The following is a 15098-nucleotide window of genomic DNA, read 5'->3' as shown; positions in this document are numbered from 1 at the left end:
CCTCCACTCACGCCTACGCTACAATATGATAACTAGTTTTTGAAACTTCTTTTGGATTTTGCATTTATAAAATGCAATAAATCTAGGGATTTAAAAGGACCTAAAATTAATGTATATTATGCGTAAAGCATACTTTGCAGTCACCGGTAGTTTCCAACATTGTTTCATTGGTCGCTCTTTCGTTGAATGAACTCTATATAAAAGTTTTTCTCAACTGTTGGTGTTCAATAAAATTAGAAAGATATTCCTTTCATGGAAAGAAAGATAAGAAGCATAATATGTAATTGCTACTTTGTTGGCTTGTTTTAATTAATACCATCTTATGTACATTAAAATTTTTCACATGTATGTAGTTGAAAGGAATTCGATTTCAAAAACCAATGATGGATAAAAATTGGATGTGTGGAATTAAATTAAATCGATGAATTATTTAAAAAATAATAATCTATTCCATAGTATTTTAATAAACAATGAATGACAATTTGATACAAACATATACAAATTAATCAACACCGTGTAATAATCATACACACAAAATAGATAAATGCTTTACAGAGTAATAATAATTATAATACATATACAACTTAAACCTATATTAAAATATACATCGAGCGGTCACCACACTACATTTTTTTTACCTTTTTTTTTTGTTTTTATATTGGTAAAGTTTATTTCCATTAATTTGTCGTACAAAAATGTCAAAATGCAAAATCAGCGATTGTTTAACAATACACATACATCTACATTCTACATAAATACGGCGACAACACAAAGCGGTGAGTTACTTATATATTATAATATGATTCGTAATATTTTTTAGTTCTCAATGTTAAATATCTATACTATCAATTTAAAATCGAACACAATTCAAAAAGTATATAAGCGTAAATTAAATAACATTGAAAATGATTTTCTTTGTTTTCTTCGCAAGTTTCAAAATTCAAGTCATAAACTATGGAAAAATAAAATGAAAAATGCATATACAAAATGCGTTGCAATAACATATGTAGGCAAGAGTGAAATTATCCACTCAAGTGCGTAGTGTATTTTCAACTCTTTGCTCAAACATAAATATATGTAAATTATTGGTAAGCTTTGATAAAGTTAAATCACTGAAAACACATCAATGGTCTTAACAATATCAAAAATAATGAAACATATATATATACTTAATGGTTTATTTGCGGTTAGGTTTGAACAAAGTTTTATTGACTATCAGTTTCACACCTAATTTAGTATCTCATTTACTCTTTTAACTTCATTTAAAATAGAACATGAACTGTATTTCCATCTCTAATATAAAATAGTATAAATTTTTATAAATATTTCCCACGTATTTCCATCATATTTTTATAATAATTGAATAGAATCGTTATTTCAAAATGTTAAATATAAAATTGATACTATTTGTAGCTATGAACTTTTATACAACTTTGGACTGAAACTATGTAAATATTATTTTAGTAAAAATTTGCTTTACAATAATGAAATGATAACTTTGATAGGCAAATTCAAAACTTTATAAATAATAGTCAAATTAAAATCCTATTACATTCAAATAAACTGAAAATTAAATACAAACATATGTATTACATGACTGAAAATTTGAGAACCACATATGTATATGATTAATATACACCTGAAAAACGATTATGCAGAAGATATATATATATATATATATATAATTTTTGTTAATATGGTTTAATAACTAGCCAAGATCTCATCTCACATTACAGTCAAAATCCTCCTGTTTGTTAACAAGTTACATACTTATCGCTAATTTTATACGAACAAATAAATGAGATAATGTCTAGCATGCCTACTCCATAACCTTTAACTTCTGAATTCGACTCGACACAAATTCCATCTCGTGCGATGGCTGCGATGCATCTATATTCTCCACTCGGATATCCTCCAACGAGCGAGCCTTCTTAAGCGACGTGGGCTTCTTGTCTTTGGTGAATGTATTTCCCACTTTCGGGTCCAAGACGGATATATAACTGGACGAGTGCTCCATCCACGTATCCTGCACTGGAAAATCGCAAAAGTCCCTCGACTCCAGATTCAAACTGTCCGAGTTCTCGCTCTTGGTCCTGTTCCTCTCGGGAACGGTGTATGGCATCATTCGATTATTGGTCGTCTTCTTCATTCGCAGGCCGATCGTCACGTTCGAGACATACCTCGTGTTCATTTGGATCACGCTGAGATCGGTCTGACTGGCATCTTTCCTCACGTACGTGTTGGGTTTACTGCCAAAGCTCTTCCGCCTCATGTCATGTAAATATTGATTCCTCGAGTTCACAATCGTGCTCAACATTTCTAATTTACGCATGGCTGAGTTCAAGCAGTTCAACATAGGCAGGGGTTGATTCTCGGTATCCTGAAATTCATCATGGAATGCATTAAAAAACAAAACAATAAAAATAATTAACAATACATATATTATATAATAATAGAAAGCTCTTATTTATTATTTCTGAAAATATTTGATTTGATAATTGAATTGTTTAACTATTTAACTGCATGCTAGTAGGGCATTAAAGCTTAAAGATTAGGGTTTGATGATAAGTAATTTATTTATTCCAGAAGAACTAAATTATAGAAGATAAAATATATCATTGGTTTTTATAACATATATTGATGTTTTATAAAAAAGTTTCAACCCACATATGTAAAAAATTATAGAATCTCACATCAAATGATAAAATATACCACAATATGAAATCCATACAATATACCGGGTCTACGTGACGAGCCAGAATGTTAAATTACAGAAAACACAAATATCGGAAGGCAAAGATCGAAAATCGAAAGATCTTAAGTCGAAAGATCAAAAAAAAAGGGTGCATGGTAAACGGTACATACTCACTTAATTTGCGCGAGCAGGGTACAACAGGAATAAGAGGAACAGGCTTTTCCTCCCGTATTCTGCGCGCGCACATTAATACGGGAGGAAAAGCCTGTTCCTCTTGTTCCTGTTGTATCCTGCTCGCGCAAATTAAGTGAGTATGTACGTGAGTATGTACCGTTTACCATGCACCCTTTTTTTATCTTTCGACTTAAGATCTTTCGATTTTCGATCTTTGCCTTCCGATATTTGTGTTTTCTGTAATTTAACATTCTGGCTCGTCACGGAGACCGAATATACCTTATATATTTATTTTTGTATATATATTTTTATACCTATATATATATAGATATAAAAATATGTTTTATTTATTTGAAGATTCAGTATATAATGTTCTTTACTGATACCACCTGTTTATTATATTAAAGTTTATACTAAGTTTCTATACAGAAAAAAGTAACAGAAATGGTCATGTATAACTGCAAGTGCGAATTAAAAAAACATAGCATCTTCTGACAATCCATTAAATTATTGTAAATTAATATGTATTGTAATTAGAACTGCAAGTCAAAAATATTAGACTTGTTTACTTACAAGGAAATTGATCATATTACATTCTTTGTTTAGTTGAAGCAAAACATACACAATTTATTTAATATTATATTGAAACCGAATGTCCGAATGACACGTTTCGAAAATACACTCATCAAACCCTAACCAATGCGTAATATACTAATAAAAATTGGCGAAATACGATCCAATCTTCAATAGTTGACGGTCAGATCTTGTCGCATGCATGCTTTATTTATCTAGGCCAATTCAAAATCAACATGCAAAAAACAATAATAACACATTGCCATGACAGAACATCAACAATGCGACAAACAAAACGACAATATTTTACTAAGAAACGGTGAAAAGAAAGCCTTCAAAACATAACGATGATACGACAAATATACAGACTGCATTCGCACGGCGCAGAGGCGATTTTGCAATGACGGCATCCATAATTGTTTACTCGTGTGACGCGACCTACTGCGACATAAATATAATAATAATACGATCTGTCGCCGTTCTGGAAGCCAACGTTGATTCGAAAGTGTGACGTTCACGTTCACGTTCACGTTCAGTTGTTGTGAACAACCGCTGTGTGTGTTTTCCTTACGTGTGAAGTGCCATCACAGTACATGTTGACGATATTGCAATCACTGTCAAACTGTTGACGTGTCTTAACACAAGCCATTGCGGCCATTGTTTTAACTCAATTGCGTAAATGTCATTTTACTTCAAAAATCATAATTCTCATTCGAAAAATCTTAGTTGTACTACATATATTAGATCGAATCGAAAATAAGTTATTACACTGTAAGCTTTATGTATTATCATTCTACTTATATACAGTGGCGTATCAAGTAAATGGGGGACCCCAGGCGCATTTGAAATTTGAGGCACCCCCAAAAGCAGTGCTGGTTTTGGGGGGGGGGGCTGAGCCGGGTGGCGCCCGAGGGCGTCATATTATTTGGGGCGCCACTCAACAAGCCAAAGGCGCTTTAAAATTTAAAATTAGAGCGCCAAATGCCCTACAAAATTTTAGATTATAGCTCCAAAGGCACCTCTACTTTCTAAACTCAACATTTATACTTGGAAAATTCTATTCATTGGGTGAAGGCGCATTCCTTTTTGTATTATAATTAGCGTTTTCCAGTGGCAGCCACAATTTGAATCTTGTGCTATACGACGCTGCAAAATCTTTTGTAACATCGCATACTTTTTTCGATATTCTCCAAAGGTTTTTTACACTATTTTCTGCTTTAATATATTTATGGAAGATTCTAACTGATAACGTTGTAACGCGACGTTCTCCCCATAGTCCCATAGGGCAACACTCGCCCTTTATTTCAAGTGGCCACACAGAGAATTCAAAATCTGATATTATTAGCAATGAAAAGTTATCAATTGAAAAGCCCTTCTTTCAAATAAAGTTCAAGGTAAAATGAATTCACTCATTGTAATACATTTTATAAAACAGCATAATTATATCCAAACATTTGTGTTACTATGCTTTTGCTGGCACTGCCTAAAACTATAACAAGGTCCTAAGCCCGGAAAAAGGAGGATGGTAATCCAATTTTTATAATTTTTTTCTAAGGGTGTAAGAAACAATTGCCCAAGGGCGCCATTGGGTGTAAGGCCGGCACTGCCCATATGATATCATCGTTTTTTCCATGCTTTTCAGTATATGGTTTTTCATAAAGATTTTACAAAGCCATATTTTTTTTATTTATTTACTATATGTACTTGAAACACTAACAGTTTTTGGAATAAAATATGTACTATTTTAAAATACTATATAAAATAGATATTAATTTCATTTATTCTTGGCTTATGAACGTATTATGGACAATGATAATAATAAGTTGTAAATTTTGGTAGCAAAGGCTCATTTCGGGGCTCCCAAGATTCGGGGGCCCCAAGCGCGCGCTTATTTTCAATGTATGATACATCGCTGCTTATACGTGTACAATCAAAATTATGTATTTTAATAATTGTGTTAAAATAATGTTTTACAATAAATAAGCTTATAATAATAAATTCACAACTGATTAATCGTTTTATTATTCAAAAAATGTGTGTGAATTGCAAATTATGAATTAAAAAAATACATTAAAAACAAATAAAAAAAATTCTAAAAACTATTCATACAATGCAATAATTGTAAAAAAATTATATTGGCTTGGGATACGTTAATGGAACCTTTTTCCAAGAAGATAAAGTACGCCCTTGTGAGATAAAAATACTGAACCTATCTTAAGTGCGTATTTTTCATTACCTATGTACATTGATTATAAAAAAATGTAATTGAAATATATTAATAATTATGAGTTTTTCATTGAATAATTGTCCAAACTATACAATTAACTTGAGAAATATTTAAGTATATAATACTGTTCAAAAATTTTAAATTCATTAAGGTAGGCAATTTCTATTCATTTTTTTCTATTCGTGGGCTTGGAAACAGATTTATTCATCTGTTAGAATTAAAAACTCCTAATGATTAACATTTATAAATACATACTTAAGAATGGTACAGCGTATTTATCTCACAAAAGCGTATTTTTTCTCCATTAATGTATCCAATATATTAGATTATTACAATTATCGGTCACTTATATAAATCTAATAAACCCATTCTTATTGCCCATACATTTAACACCTACCTAATAGAATTTATAAAATACGCCTACATGAAAACACCAAGACGAAAACACCACGTACACGATTAAGAAATTTCTAATATGTGACTGCGTGGAAACAATTTTAATTATATCTGATGAAATGAATTTGTTTTTTTTAAAGATTAGCTTAAATAACTGCCAACTTGGATACTCGCAAATAAATTAGTTATTACATATTAAAAAATATAATTAATACATTTTAATTAATTATCCAAATAATATAAAAAATCCTGTTATCGAATTTTTGCTTTATTGTAGCGTTGCAAAATTCACCTCTAAATATGGTTTCACACTTCCCGATATGTACAGTGTCATAAAACCAACGTAAAGGTCATTACTCCTTGCAGATATCTGCAATTGCACTCTGCATTACCTACGCATAGCTCTGAAGTCTGAAGTATCCATCAAATAAAACTGCATGCTTGTATCTATCCCTGAAAATCTAATTTCGTCTCTCGCCGTTGGTCTGTCTACGTCGAGAAAAATAAAGACTAAAAGAAAGCTCTCACGAGAGAGAGAGTATCATAAAATTCACTATTTTGCCAATGTCTCTTTTGACATTGAAGGTGGAATTCTATAAATTAACATCACTTTTTGTATTAAAACATCGCACGTAATCAACATTGCAGTTCACCCATTGGAAAATGCATTAACTGAACATTTGTAGTCGCGTAAATATTCACACAAATTTAGAAAATACATACATATATTGTGCATTTGACCGCCAATGTTACAAAACGACATATTCTCTATCGATTTGTTCTTTGAAGGTTATTTTGAGGATATCACCAACAAAGAAAGTTTAGATAACCTCTAGAAAGAAAATTAAAAATATTACACTTTAACATTAAAGTTGTTATAGAACTTCAAAATTATATGATCATTGTTAATTTTTTATCATTTTGACTGACATATGTATATGTGTGTATGTATGTACATACATATATGTATGTACAAATCAATAGAAGTACATGCATATATTATGTGTTCTTAAGCGGTTTTGACGTGACATATTATATTGTAATCTTTTCTGAGGAATTGCACAAATGCAGTCTAATCATAAGTAGTGAATTTATTATTCATTTAATTTGTGGCGAATACGTAGTGTATCGCATGAATTTAACCAGGTGCAGGCAACCTTTATGGGTAAAAATTGAGAACAACTATCCATCATCATCGTATTTATTCATACTAAATGATTTGTCAGCAACTTGTAAATTAAACGTTTAAAACTATATATGAATTGGTCAGTTCATCCATAAATATTTTATTGGATTCATCAACAAATCCACTTTATAAAATTACAAAAAATCACTCATTTGTTTTAGACTGCACAATATACATAATTTCATTGTGTCGAATTATAATCCAAATGCCATAAACAATTGACCATTGATATATATGTACATGTACTGATCGTTTATTTTATTTAAATACCATTTTTTATCGTAATGACTGACCATTTATTATAATAACTAACTAAAACCAAAGTTACTGACCAATTTATTGTAGGTCTACGTACATGTAGCTTAGTTAAGCATTTTTTTAGCATATTGGTGGGCTTTCTTGGAACTTTCCAAAATGATCCCACATGTCTCGATGACATTCTCTTTTCTTACCTGCTTACACCTTAGCTCATCAGTAGTGCATGCGATTGCAATTAATGATGAATTGTTCTCCATCTCGTATGGGGACTTAACAAAATTTCTGTTTAATTCTTAATGTATTCATATATTTTTTTATTTGGCCATAGTGACACATTGGGGCAACCTGTCAAGTCACTTTGGTCTAATTTTAATTCTGAAATAAATAAATATAATACATTCCTATCTGATTGGGGCCTATCACACTTACAATATTATCACGTGATCGGTATTGATAGTATAACATGTTAGTATCGTGATAGTTAGGGTTGTTTTGAAATCCGCGATACTAGAATCACGATCCGTATCGATAGTGTAATACCCCCCCCCCCTTCCCATTTATATCGTGTTTTCAATATTAAATACTTTCACTTACAAATAAATTTTTCCATTTAAAAAAAGTCCAGCATTTTACTAAAAAAAAAAAACAGAATGAAGTCAAGTATCAAATGCCATAAAGTACTGTAGGCGGGGTACGATGTGTTGACCGTATCCCGGCCTAACGAAACACTGTTGTGTGGTTCAAAGATGGGGTCACCAATGTAGGCGGGGTAGCGATGTGTTGACAGCGCTGTTGGATGATCAGAAGGTTGCGTAGATCACGTCGGATTAGTACCAATGTAGGCGGGTTACATGTGTGTTGACCGTATCCCGGCCTAACGAAACACTGTTGTGCTAGTTTTATAAAGTTTTATTGTTTGCCTATGGTTGTACAAAGGTATGGTATTTGTGGGCAAAAGTATGTCGTTCAGCGGTCTCTGGATATGGTAGAGTGTCGCTGGCTCAGCATTCAGCTATGTACGGAAGGTCTCTGGATACGGCAGTGTGTTGCTGGCTCGTCCGGCTGGTTGATCTTCCAAGTCCGCGTAGTGTAGTGGTGGCTGGTCAGGAGCTGTATGTTGACTGGTCTGCTGCTGTGTGTCGACGCTTGCTGCTGTGGGTCGACTGGTCTGGTGCTGTGTGTCGACGCTTGCTGTTGTGGGTCGACTGGTCTGGTGCTGTGTGTCGACGCTTGCTGTTGTGGGTCGACTGGCGTTGTTTGGGTTGTACCTCCTTTTATAGTGTTTTTGGAATGCTTGGTGGAAGTGGTTATTGACGCGTACGAAAGGAATTTTGTTTTCGTCGAGGCGTCGAATTTTCTGGAATGCTTGATGGAAGTGGTTATTGACGCGTACGAGAGGAATTTTGTTTTCGTCGAGGCGTCGAATTTTCTGGAATGCTTGATGGAAGTGGTCGTACGAGCATTTAGTTTATTGATGCGTACGAAAGGAATTTTGTTTTCGTCGAGGCGTCGAATTTTCTGGAATGCTTGATGGAAGTGGTTATTGACGCGTACGAGAGGAATTTTGTTTTCGTCGAGGCGTCGAATTTTCTGGAATGCTTGGCGCCTTTCCGCTCGATGTATTTTAATGGTGGCGGCGTGTTTCGACCGTTTTGGTTCCACTCGACTGGTAGGGGCGTTCCGCCTGAGTTTAATATAATGACTGCAGGTGCATGTCGTCTGGGTTTCGGGAATGTAGTTTGTTGTTGCGGAATATTCTCGAAGGTTTCGATGACGATGACGACGACGAGATTCCTACAGTACTGTAACGTACGCCGCGGATTAAGCGAATAGAATCCCAGAGACTGTGTGACCGTTCAAAGATTATCTGTAACGGATATCTGTTAACGGATTAACTAAATGCATACCGTGCGACTGGTATAAGTGGGTTTTAAGGATTAGCGACAAGCTAAGTGCATGAAACAATGATTGCACTTCTCATACCGTGGGAATACATATCCGAATACGTGACTATAAAGTAGGTAAACAGATTAGACGTCCTGAGAGATCTACCCATTATAAGGCGGTACGTAAGCGATCTCAGGTCATTCTGGACTTAGCAGTGACACTGCGTGTATCTCCTTAATCATCAATAAATGCTGTGAAACGACTGTTGGCCTTTTACTTGGATCCTCCACCCACCCCTACGCAACAGTACCATGCACCTTTTTTATTATCTTTCGACTTAAGATCTTTCAATTTTCGATCTTTGCCTTCCGATATTTGCGTTTTTGTGCGTTTTACATTCGGGCCTGTGAGGTAGACCACAAAAGAACACCTAAAGCCACGTCTATTAATATTACATTTCTCTGTCTACAACGCAGTTTTCCTACCACAAGCTCTATCAACCACCAATACGTACATACGATAAAATGCCAAATTATCAACGCAGTCTATCAACCATCGATCAAATGATAAGGCGTTGATAACACCAAACATTACAACCAATAATAAGTGTAGAATCAAAATCCATCGAAAGAGTCGAGCGCTCGAAACCAGCAGTAGGGACCCCTGATTTAGCCGGTCACCTCTGTGAATTGGCGCCCCTCCGTCACTCTCCGTTCAGACGCCGGTCGGGAAACACCTCTTCGCGACTACTCAACAGGTAACTGGTGACTGGTGACCGGTGACCGGTGACCGGTACTTCTACCAGAAAACCCTCAAACCACACCCTTCAAAATCCCTGCACGCTAATCTGAAACGTCCCTTAAAACCATTCGCACGATCGTTTTATCGAAACCAGACGTGGCCCCACCTTCAGCCACATCATCATCATCAATTACGAAAACTCCATGCCATCGCGAATATCGTCCGGTTGTCACCAATGATCGTCCGGTTGGTTCAGTTGCGTAATTGTCGAGGCGCGACTCTCGTGTGATGGTTTCCGTTCGGTTGACCTTCATACGACCTCGAAACGTTCCGAGGATCCTACGCTCGCTTGGACTGTTCTAGGGTTTGGTCTATCTATATTGAATTGTTTAAAGTATTTTCTTATTGGATTCTATTTAGTTTGAATTGATTTCTTTGAATTTTATAGTTTGTTGAGGAATTGGTGCCGGCCGGCACGCCCAAAATGGTTGTTGTGCACTTTGCTGCACCAATTATGGGTTACGTGATCGGTCTCGCGTCTTCGATCCGAATTGCGTTTTAGTTTTCATTTGTTCTCGGCTACTTTTTGAAAGTTGTCGGCAGAAACAAATGAAGAAAAAAAAAAGTTGAATGTTTGGTTCAAATATGCTAAGAATTCATCCAATGTCCAATGTGTGAATATTTTGTTTTTCAGTTTGATTTTTTTGAATTAATTTCAATATGTAATTATATACAATACATAATGTATTTAAAAAGCCTTGGCCGATTTTAGATTTATATAATTTTTTTAACATACTGAAAGATAAAATTTTTGAAAAAAAATTATACTTGGTATTTCATTACTTTATATTTAGAAGAAAAAAAGAATTTGGCGTCTCTTTACTACTAAAAAATAAATTTCTAGACGTCTGTATATGCAGGGCAGGCCCTCTCGATGCGAAAATAATTTGAATAATATATTATAAAATAATTATTCGAGGAAATTCATTCTCCATTAGAGTTTGTGCAATGTCTTCATGAAATACCTTTAAATATTTGTATTCCAAAAAAAACCAAATAGGACGACTCATCTTCAGGCCTCAGGTTTCTGAGACTAATGCAAATGTTTTTGTCCGAATAAAATCCACTTTTCATACGTGAGACTGGGTGCCTTGCATCCGCTGTTCACCCAAGTTGGCCAGTCTTGTGTATATGTAGTATTCTTTTATCTTCAGACTTTTTCGTTTTATAAGAATCGGTTTTTCATTCCAAATTTACCCTTTTTACTAGTTCATTTCAAATTGACCCTTTTTCATTGAAAATGGTTTAATTTGAAAATGAAAAAAAATCAATTTGGAATGAAATACCTGTATCTTAGTAAATAGTACAATAGTTTTAATTATAGAAACTGAATGGGGATAAGATGGTCTGAATAATCAAAAAGAGGGGGAAAAAAAATATAAGCAATCCAAATGAATGACATTGAACAAAAACTGTTCATGTTTCCATCCTTGGACATTAGAAAACGAATTCATTTAATCTGATTTTTCTATTTTAATATTCTTTATTTTTTTTATATAATCTGGATTATTGAGGTTCTACTGTACTTAAAAGTAAAAACAAAATTTATGGACATGTCTTCTGCGAAATTGAATACTTAAATAATTTGAAACTTCTTGTCTTTAATTTGTAACATTAATAACTTAAATTTGAATTATATATAATTTATTAAAATTTATTAGTTTAGAATTTTAAAATGTTAATTGCTATTGACTGAAAAAAAAACACATAAGAAGAGTTTCATATGTTTGCATCATACTAAATGTAGTACTGCACACGTTATACATCTTAGGTCATAATTGTTCTGATGTTTGCATCATACTAAATATAATACTGCACACGTTATACATATGTATATCTTAGGTCATAATTGTTCTAATGTATTGTGCAAACATCAAACTATTCAAACAATAGAGTGAGTTAATCACTCCCAATTACGATTGAAAAATGCATGTTCAAAACCCCGGCCCTTGTGTGCAAAATATATAGCACTGACTCTATTCTTATCTATTTATTTATGAATGTATGAATTAAAAGAAATTTATATACCCTTTAATATTTTAAGATTATAAAATATTAATTTTAATCCATTCGTATTTATGGTTATTTAAAAATTAATCCACCTTCAGGATTATTTTTATTAAGTAGCTTATGTTTTATAATTACAAATAATTTTGGTATGCTTTATCTAATTGATCCCCAGTTTCCGATTAATTCACAGGTTCACATTGTAACAACAGTGTGCTATTTGATTTGTGTAATTTTTATTGATAGAATTTATTTGTTTAATTTCAGAACAATCTAATCCAAGATGTCGAAGATCGGAATCAATGGTTTCGGACGTATTGGTCGTTTGGTGCTCCGAGCTTCTATTGAACGGGGAGGCACCGTAGTCGCTGTCAATGATCCCTTCATTGGCTTGGACTACATGGTCTACATGTTCCAATATGATTCTACACATGGTCGTTTCAAGGGCACCGTCACTGCTGAAGGGGACTGCTTAGTCGTCAACGGCAACAAAATCCAAGTGTTCCAGGAACGCGATCCTAAGGCCATCCCATGGGGAAAAGCTGGAGCTGAATACGTTGTAGAATCCACCGGAGTATTCACCACCATTGAAAAAGCGTCGGCTCATTTGGAAGGTGGTGCCAAGAAAGTCATCATCTCCGCTCCCAGTGCTGATGCTCCCATGTTCGTATGCGGTGTCAACCTCGAAGCTTACGATCCATCCATGAAGATCGTCTCCAACGCATCTTGCACCACCAATTGCCTCGCTCCCCTCGCTAAAGTCATCAACGACAACTTCGAAATTGTAGAAGGTCTCATGACAACTGTACATGCCACCACCGCCACCCAGAAGACCGTCGACGGACCTTCTGGAAAGTTGTGGAGAGATGGACGTGGAGCTGCCCAAAACATCATTCCCGCCTCTACCGGAGCTGCCAAGGCTGTCGGTAAAGTCATTCCATCCCTCAATGGAAAGTTGACCGGTATGGCTTTCAGAGTACCCGTCGCCAACGTATCAGTCGTAGATCTGACTGTACGCCTCGGAAAGGGAGCTTCTTACGATGCTATTAAACAGAAAGTAAAGGAAGCTGCCAACGGTCCTCTTAAGGGTATTTTGGATTATACCGAAGATGCCGTTGTCTCCTCTGATTTCATTGGATCCACCCACTCCTCCATCTTTGATGCATCTGCTGGCATTTCACTCAATGACAACTTTGTCAAACTCATCTCCTGGTATGATAACGAATTCGGATACTCATGCAGAGTCATCGACCTCATCAAGTTCATGCAAACCAAGGACTGAAGACTTCAAAATTCGCATTTTTAATTTTAAACATTCAATTTACATCCGTTGAACGATATCTATGCATTTCATATACATATTTAGCTATTTCCATCTTCAAGTGCTATATAAAGTATGACTGTGTCATCCATTACATTTAGTAATATCAATATTAAATATTTTTTAAAAGCAGTCATTTAAATTGCCTTTGGAAAATAAAAATTTAATACGATTTCTGTCTTTCATTTTGTTTATACGTTGTGTAGGGTGGATACTCTTATCTGAGAAACATTTTTGACTCATGATGACCCCAATTTTTGTTTTACGAAAAAAAATCTGATAAATAATATCGAAATTCCATCACTAAGCGACTTAGTAGTTTTAGTTATTTTTGTTCAAATATTGACAGTCAAAATATAAACAATTTCGAATTGATAGTGTGTTGTTTTATGGCTGAACAATTTATAAAAAAAAAGATTAAACCATGTCATAAACAGTTGATAATGCTCAGTGCAATTTGTAACAGATAAGGAAAATTTGACATTATATTTTCCACCTGAAATTTAATACTCTCATTTAATTATAATGATTTTAAATTAGGTACTCTGGTGCGTAAGTTTTTAAACTTAAGTAATTATAGTTTTCGTCTATGATACTTAATTTCCTAAGTTAGAAATTTCGAGGTAAGAAAATCCATGCTTAATTGAAATATTTTTTTGATACATTAATTATTATTGATAACAAATCAGAAAAATTACAACACAAATTAATTGAAACTAGGGTTTTAATTTCATGTATGTACATATGCATGTACTTGTTCATGTGTAGCGATAATAAATTGACATGCATATTTTAAAACGAACTAGTGAATAAAAAAATCTAGTATCGATATAATAAAATTGATGGTGACCAAATACTGCACAAAATGCTTATAATTTTTTTCTAAAGAGAAGGCGATTCAAAAATTTTAAGTGAAAATAAAATAAAAATTGCACATTGATGGTAAAATTTTTCATTCTTTATGCACATATCAAATTCACTTAAGCTAAATATAACGAAGACGAACAACACTTAAATAGATTAAACAGAATATAATTAAATTATTTTAAAATATTTCTACATAATATTATAGTCAATAATGTTTCTGATAGTTAAATGTACGAGATTGAAATTACGTAAAAGGTGTGGTTCCTTTAAATAATGCATTAATTTTCAATAATTCATGCGAACAGTATTGGTATTGTTTCGGTACAATATTCATATTAAGGTTTTCACATTAAAAATATACTGAATATGAACACAATTTCTTGAGGTCGAATCGAATACTCTTGGAATAAGAAAATGCCATAATAATCCAGTCTGCAATTATGTTATAATTTTCATCGATTATTTAGAATGCTTATTATTATGAATTATAGGGAATTATTTATAAAATGGTGAACGGATTATTGCGCAAAATGCAATCGCGCGCACGTCACCAAAATTACGAAAACAAAATATCTGGCACTCGAGTGTTCATTAGTACAATATTTCAATTGATGGAGTTTTTGGGTGCCAGATGTTCCGTGATCAAGATTTTAGTGACGTGCGCAAGATCGCTTTTTGCGGAATAATCATCGAACCTTATAAAATA

The 15098-nt window shown here is 33.8% G+C and overlaps 2 protein-coding genes across 4 annotated transcripts; one reads left to right on the top strand and one right to left on the bottom strand.

The window, feature by feature from the left end:
* Positions 1 to 432: 432 nt before the first annotated feature.
* Positions 433 to 4088, bottom strand: LOC143921354 (uncharacterized). 3 transcript variants are annotated; one of them, XM_077444603.1, is made up of 2 exons: positions 3812 to 4077; positions 433 to 2380 (listed from the first exon to the last, which is right to left on the bottom strand). In XM_077444603.1, the coding sequence occupies exons 1-2, from the start codon at positions 3854 to 3856 to the stop codon at positions 1820 to 1822; spliced, it is 606 nt and encodes a 201-aa protein (XP_077300729.1). In that variant the 5' UTR covers positions 3857 to 4077; the 3' UTR covers positions 433 to 1819. The 3 variants fall into 3 exon arrangements, with proteins under 3 accessions (XP_077300729.1, XP_077300730.1, XP_077300731.1); XM_077444604.1 differs by having other exon boundaries at positions 439 to 2380; positions 4014 to 4088; XM_077444605.1 differs by having other exon boundaries at positions 439 to 2380; positions 3910 to 4066.
* A 5817-nt stretch (positions 4089 to 9905) lies between these two features.
* On the top strand, positions 9906 to 14462 carry LOC143921353 (glyceraldehyde-3-phosphate dehydrogenase 2). The gene is made up of 2 exons (XM_077444602.1): positions 9906 to 10153; positions 12472 to 14462. The coding sequence occupies exon 2, from the start codon at positions 12488 to 12490 to the stop codon at positions 13484 to 13486; it is 999 nt and encodes a 332-aa protein (XP_077300728.1). The 5' UTR covers positions 9906 to 10153; positions 12472 to 12487; the 3' UTR covers positions 13487 to 14462.
* Positions 14463 to 15098: the final 636 nt, after the last annotated feature.

Source organism: Arctopsyche grandis, chromosome 13 (assembly GCF_051622035.1).
Source record: "Arctopsyche grandis isolate Sample6627 chromosome 13, ASM5162203v2, whole genome shotgun sequence".
Lineage (NCBI taxonomy): Eukaryota > Metazoa > Arthropoda > Insecta > Trichoptera > Hydropsychidae > Arctopsyche > Arctopsyche grandis.
Note: the sequence above shows the minus strand (reverse complement) of the source record. Positions and strands in the feature narration are given on the sequence as shown.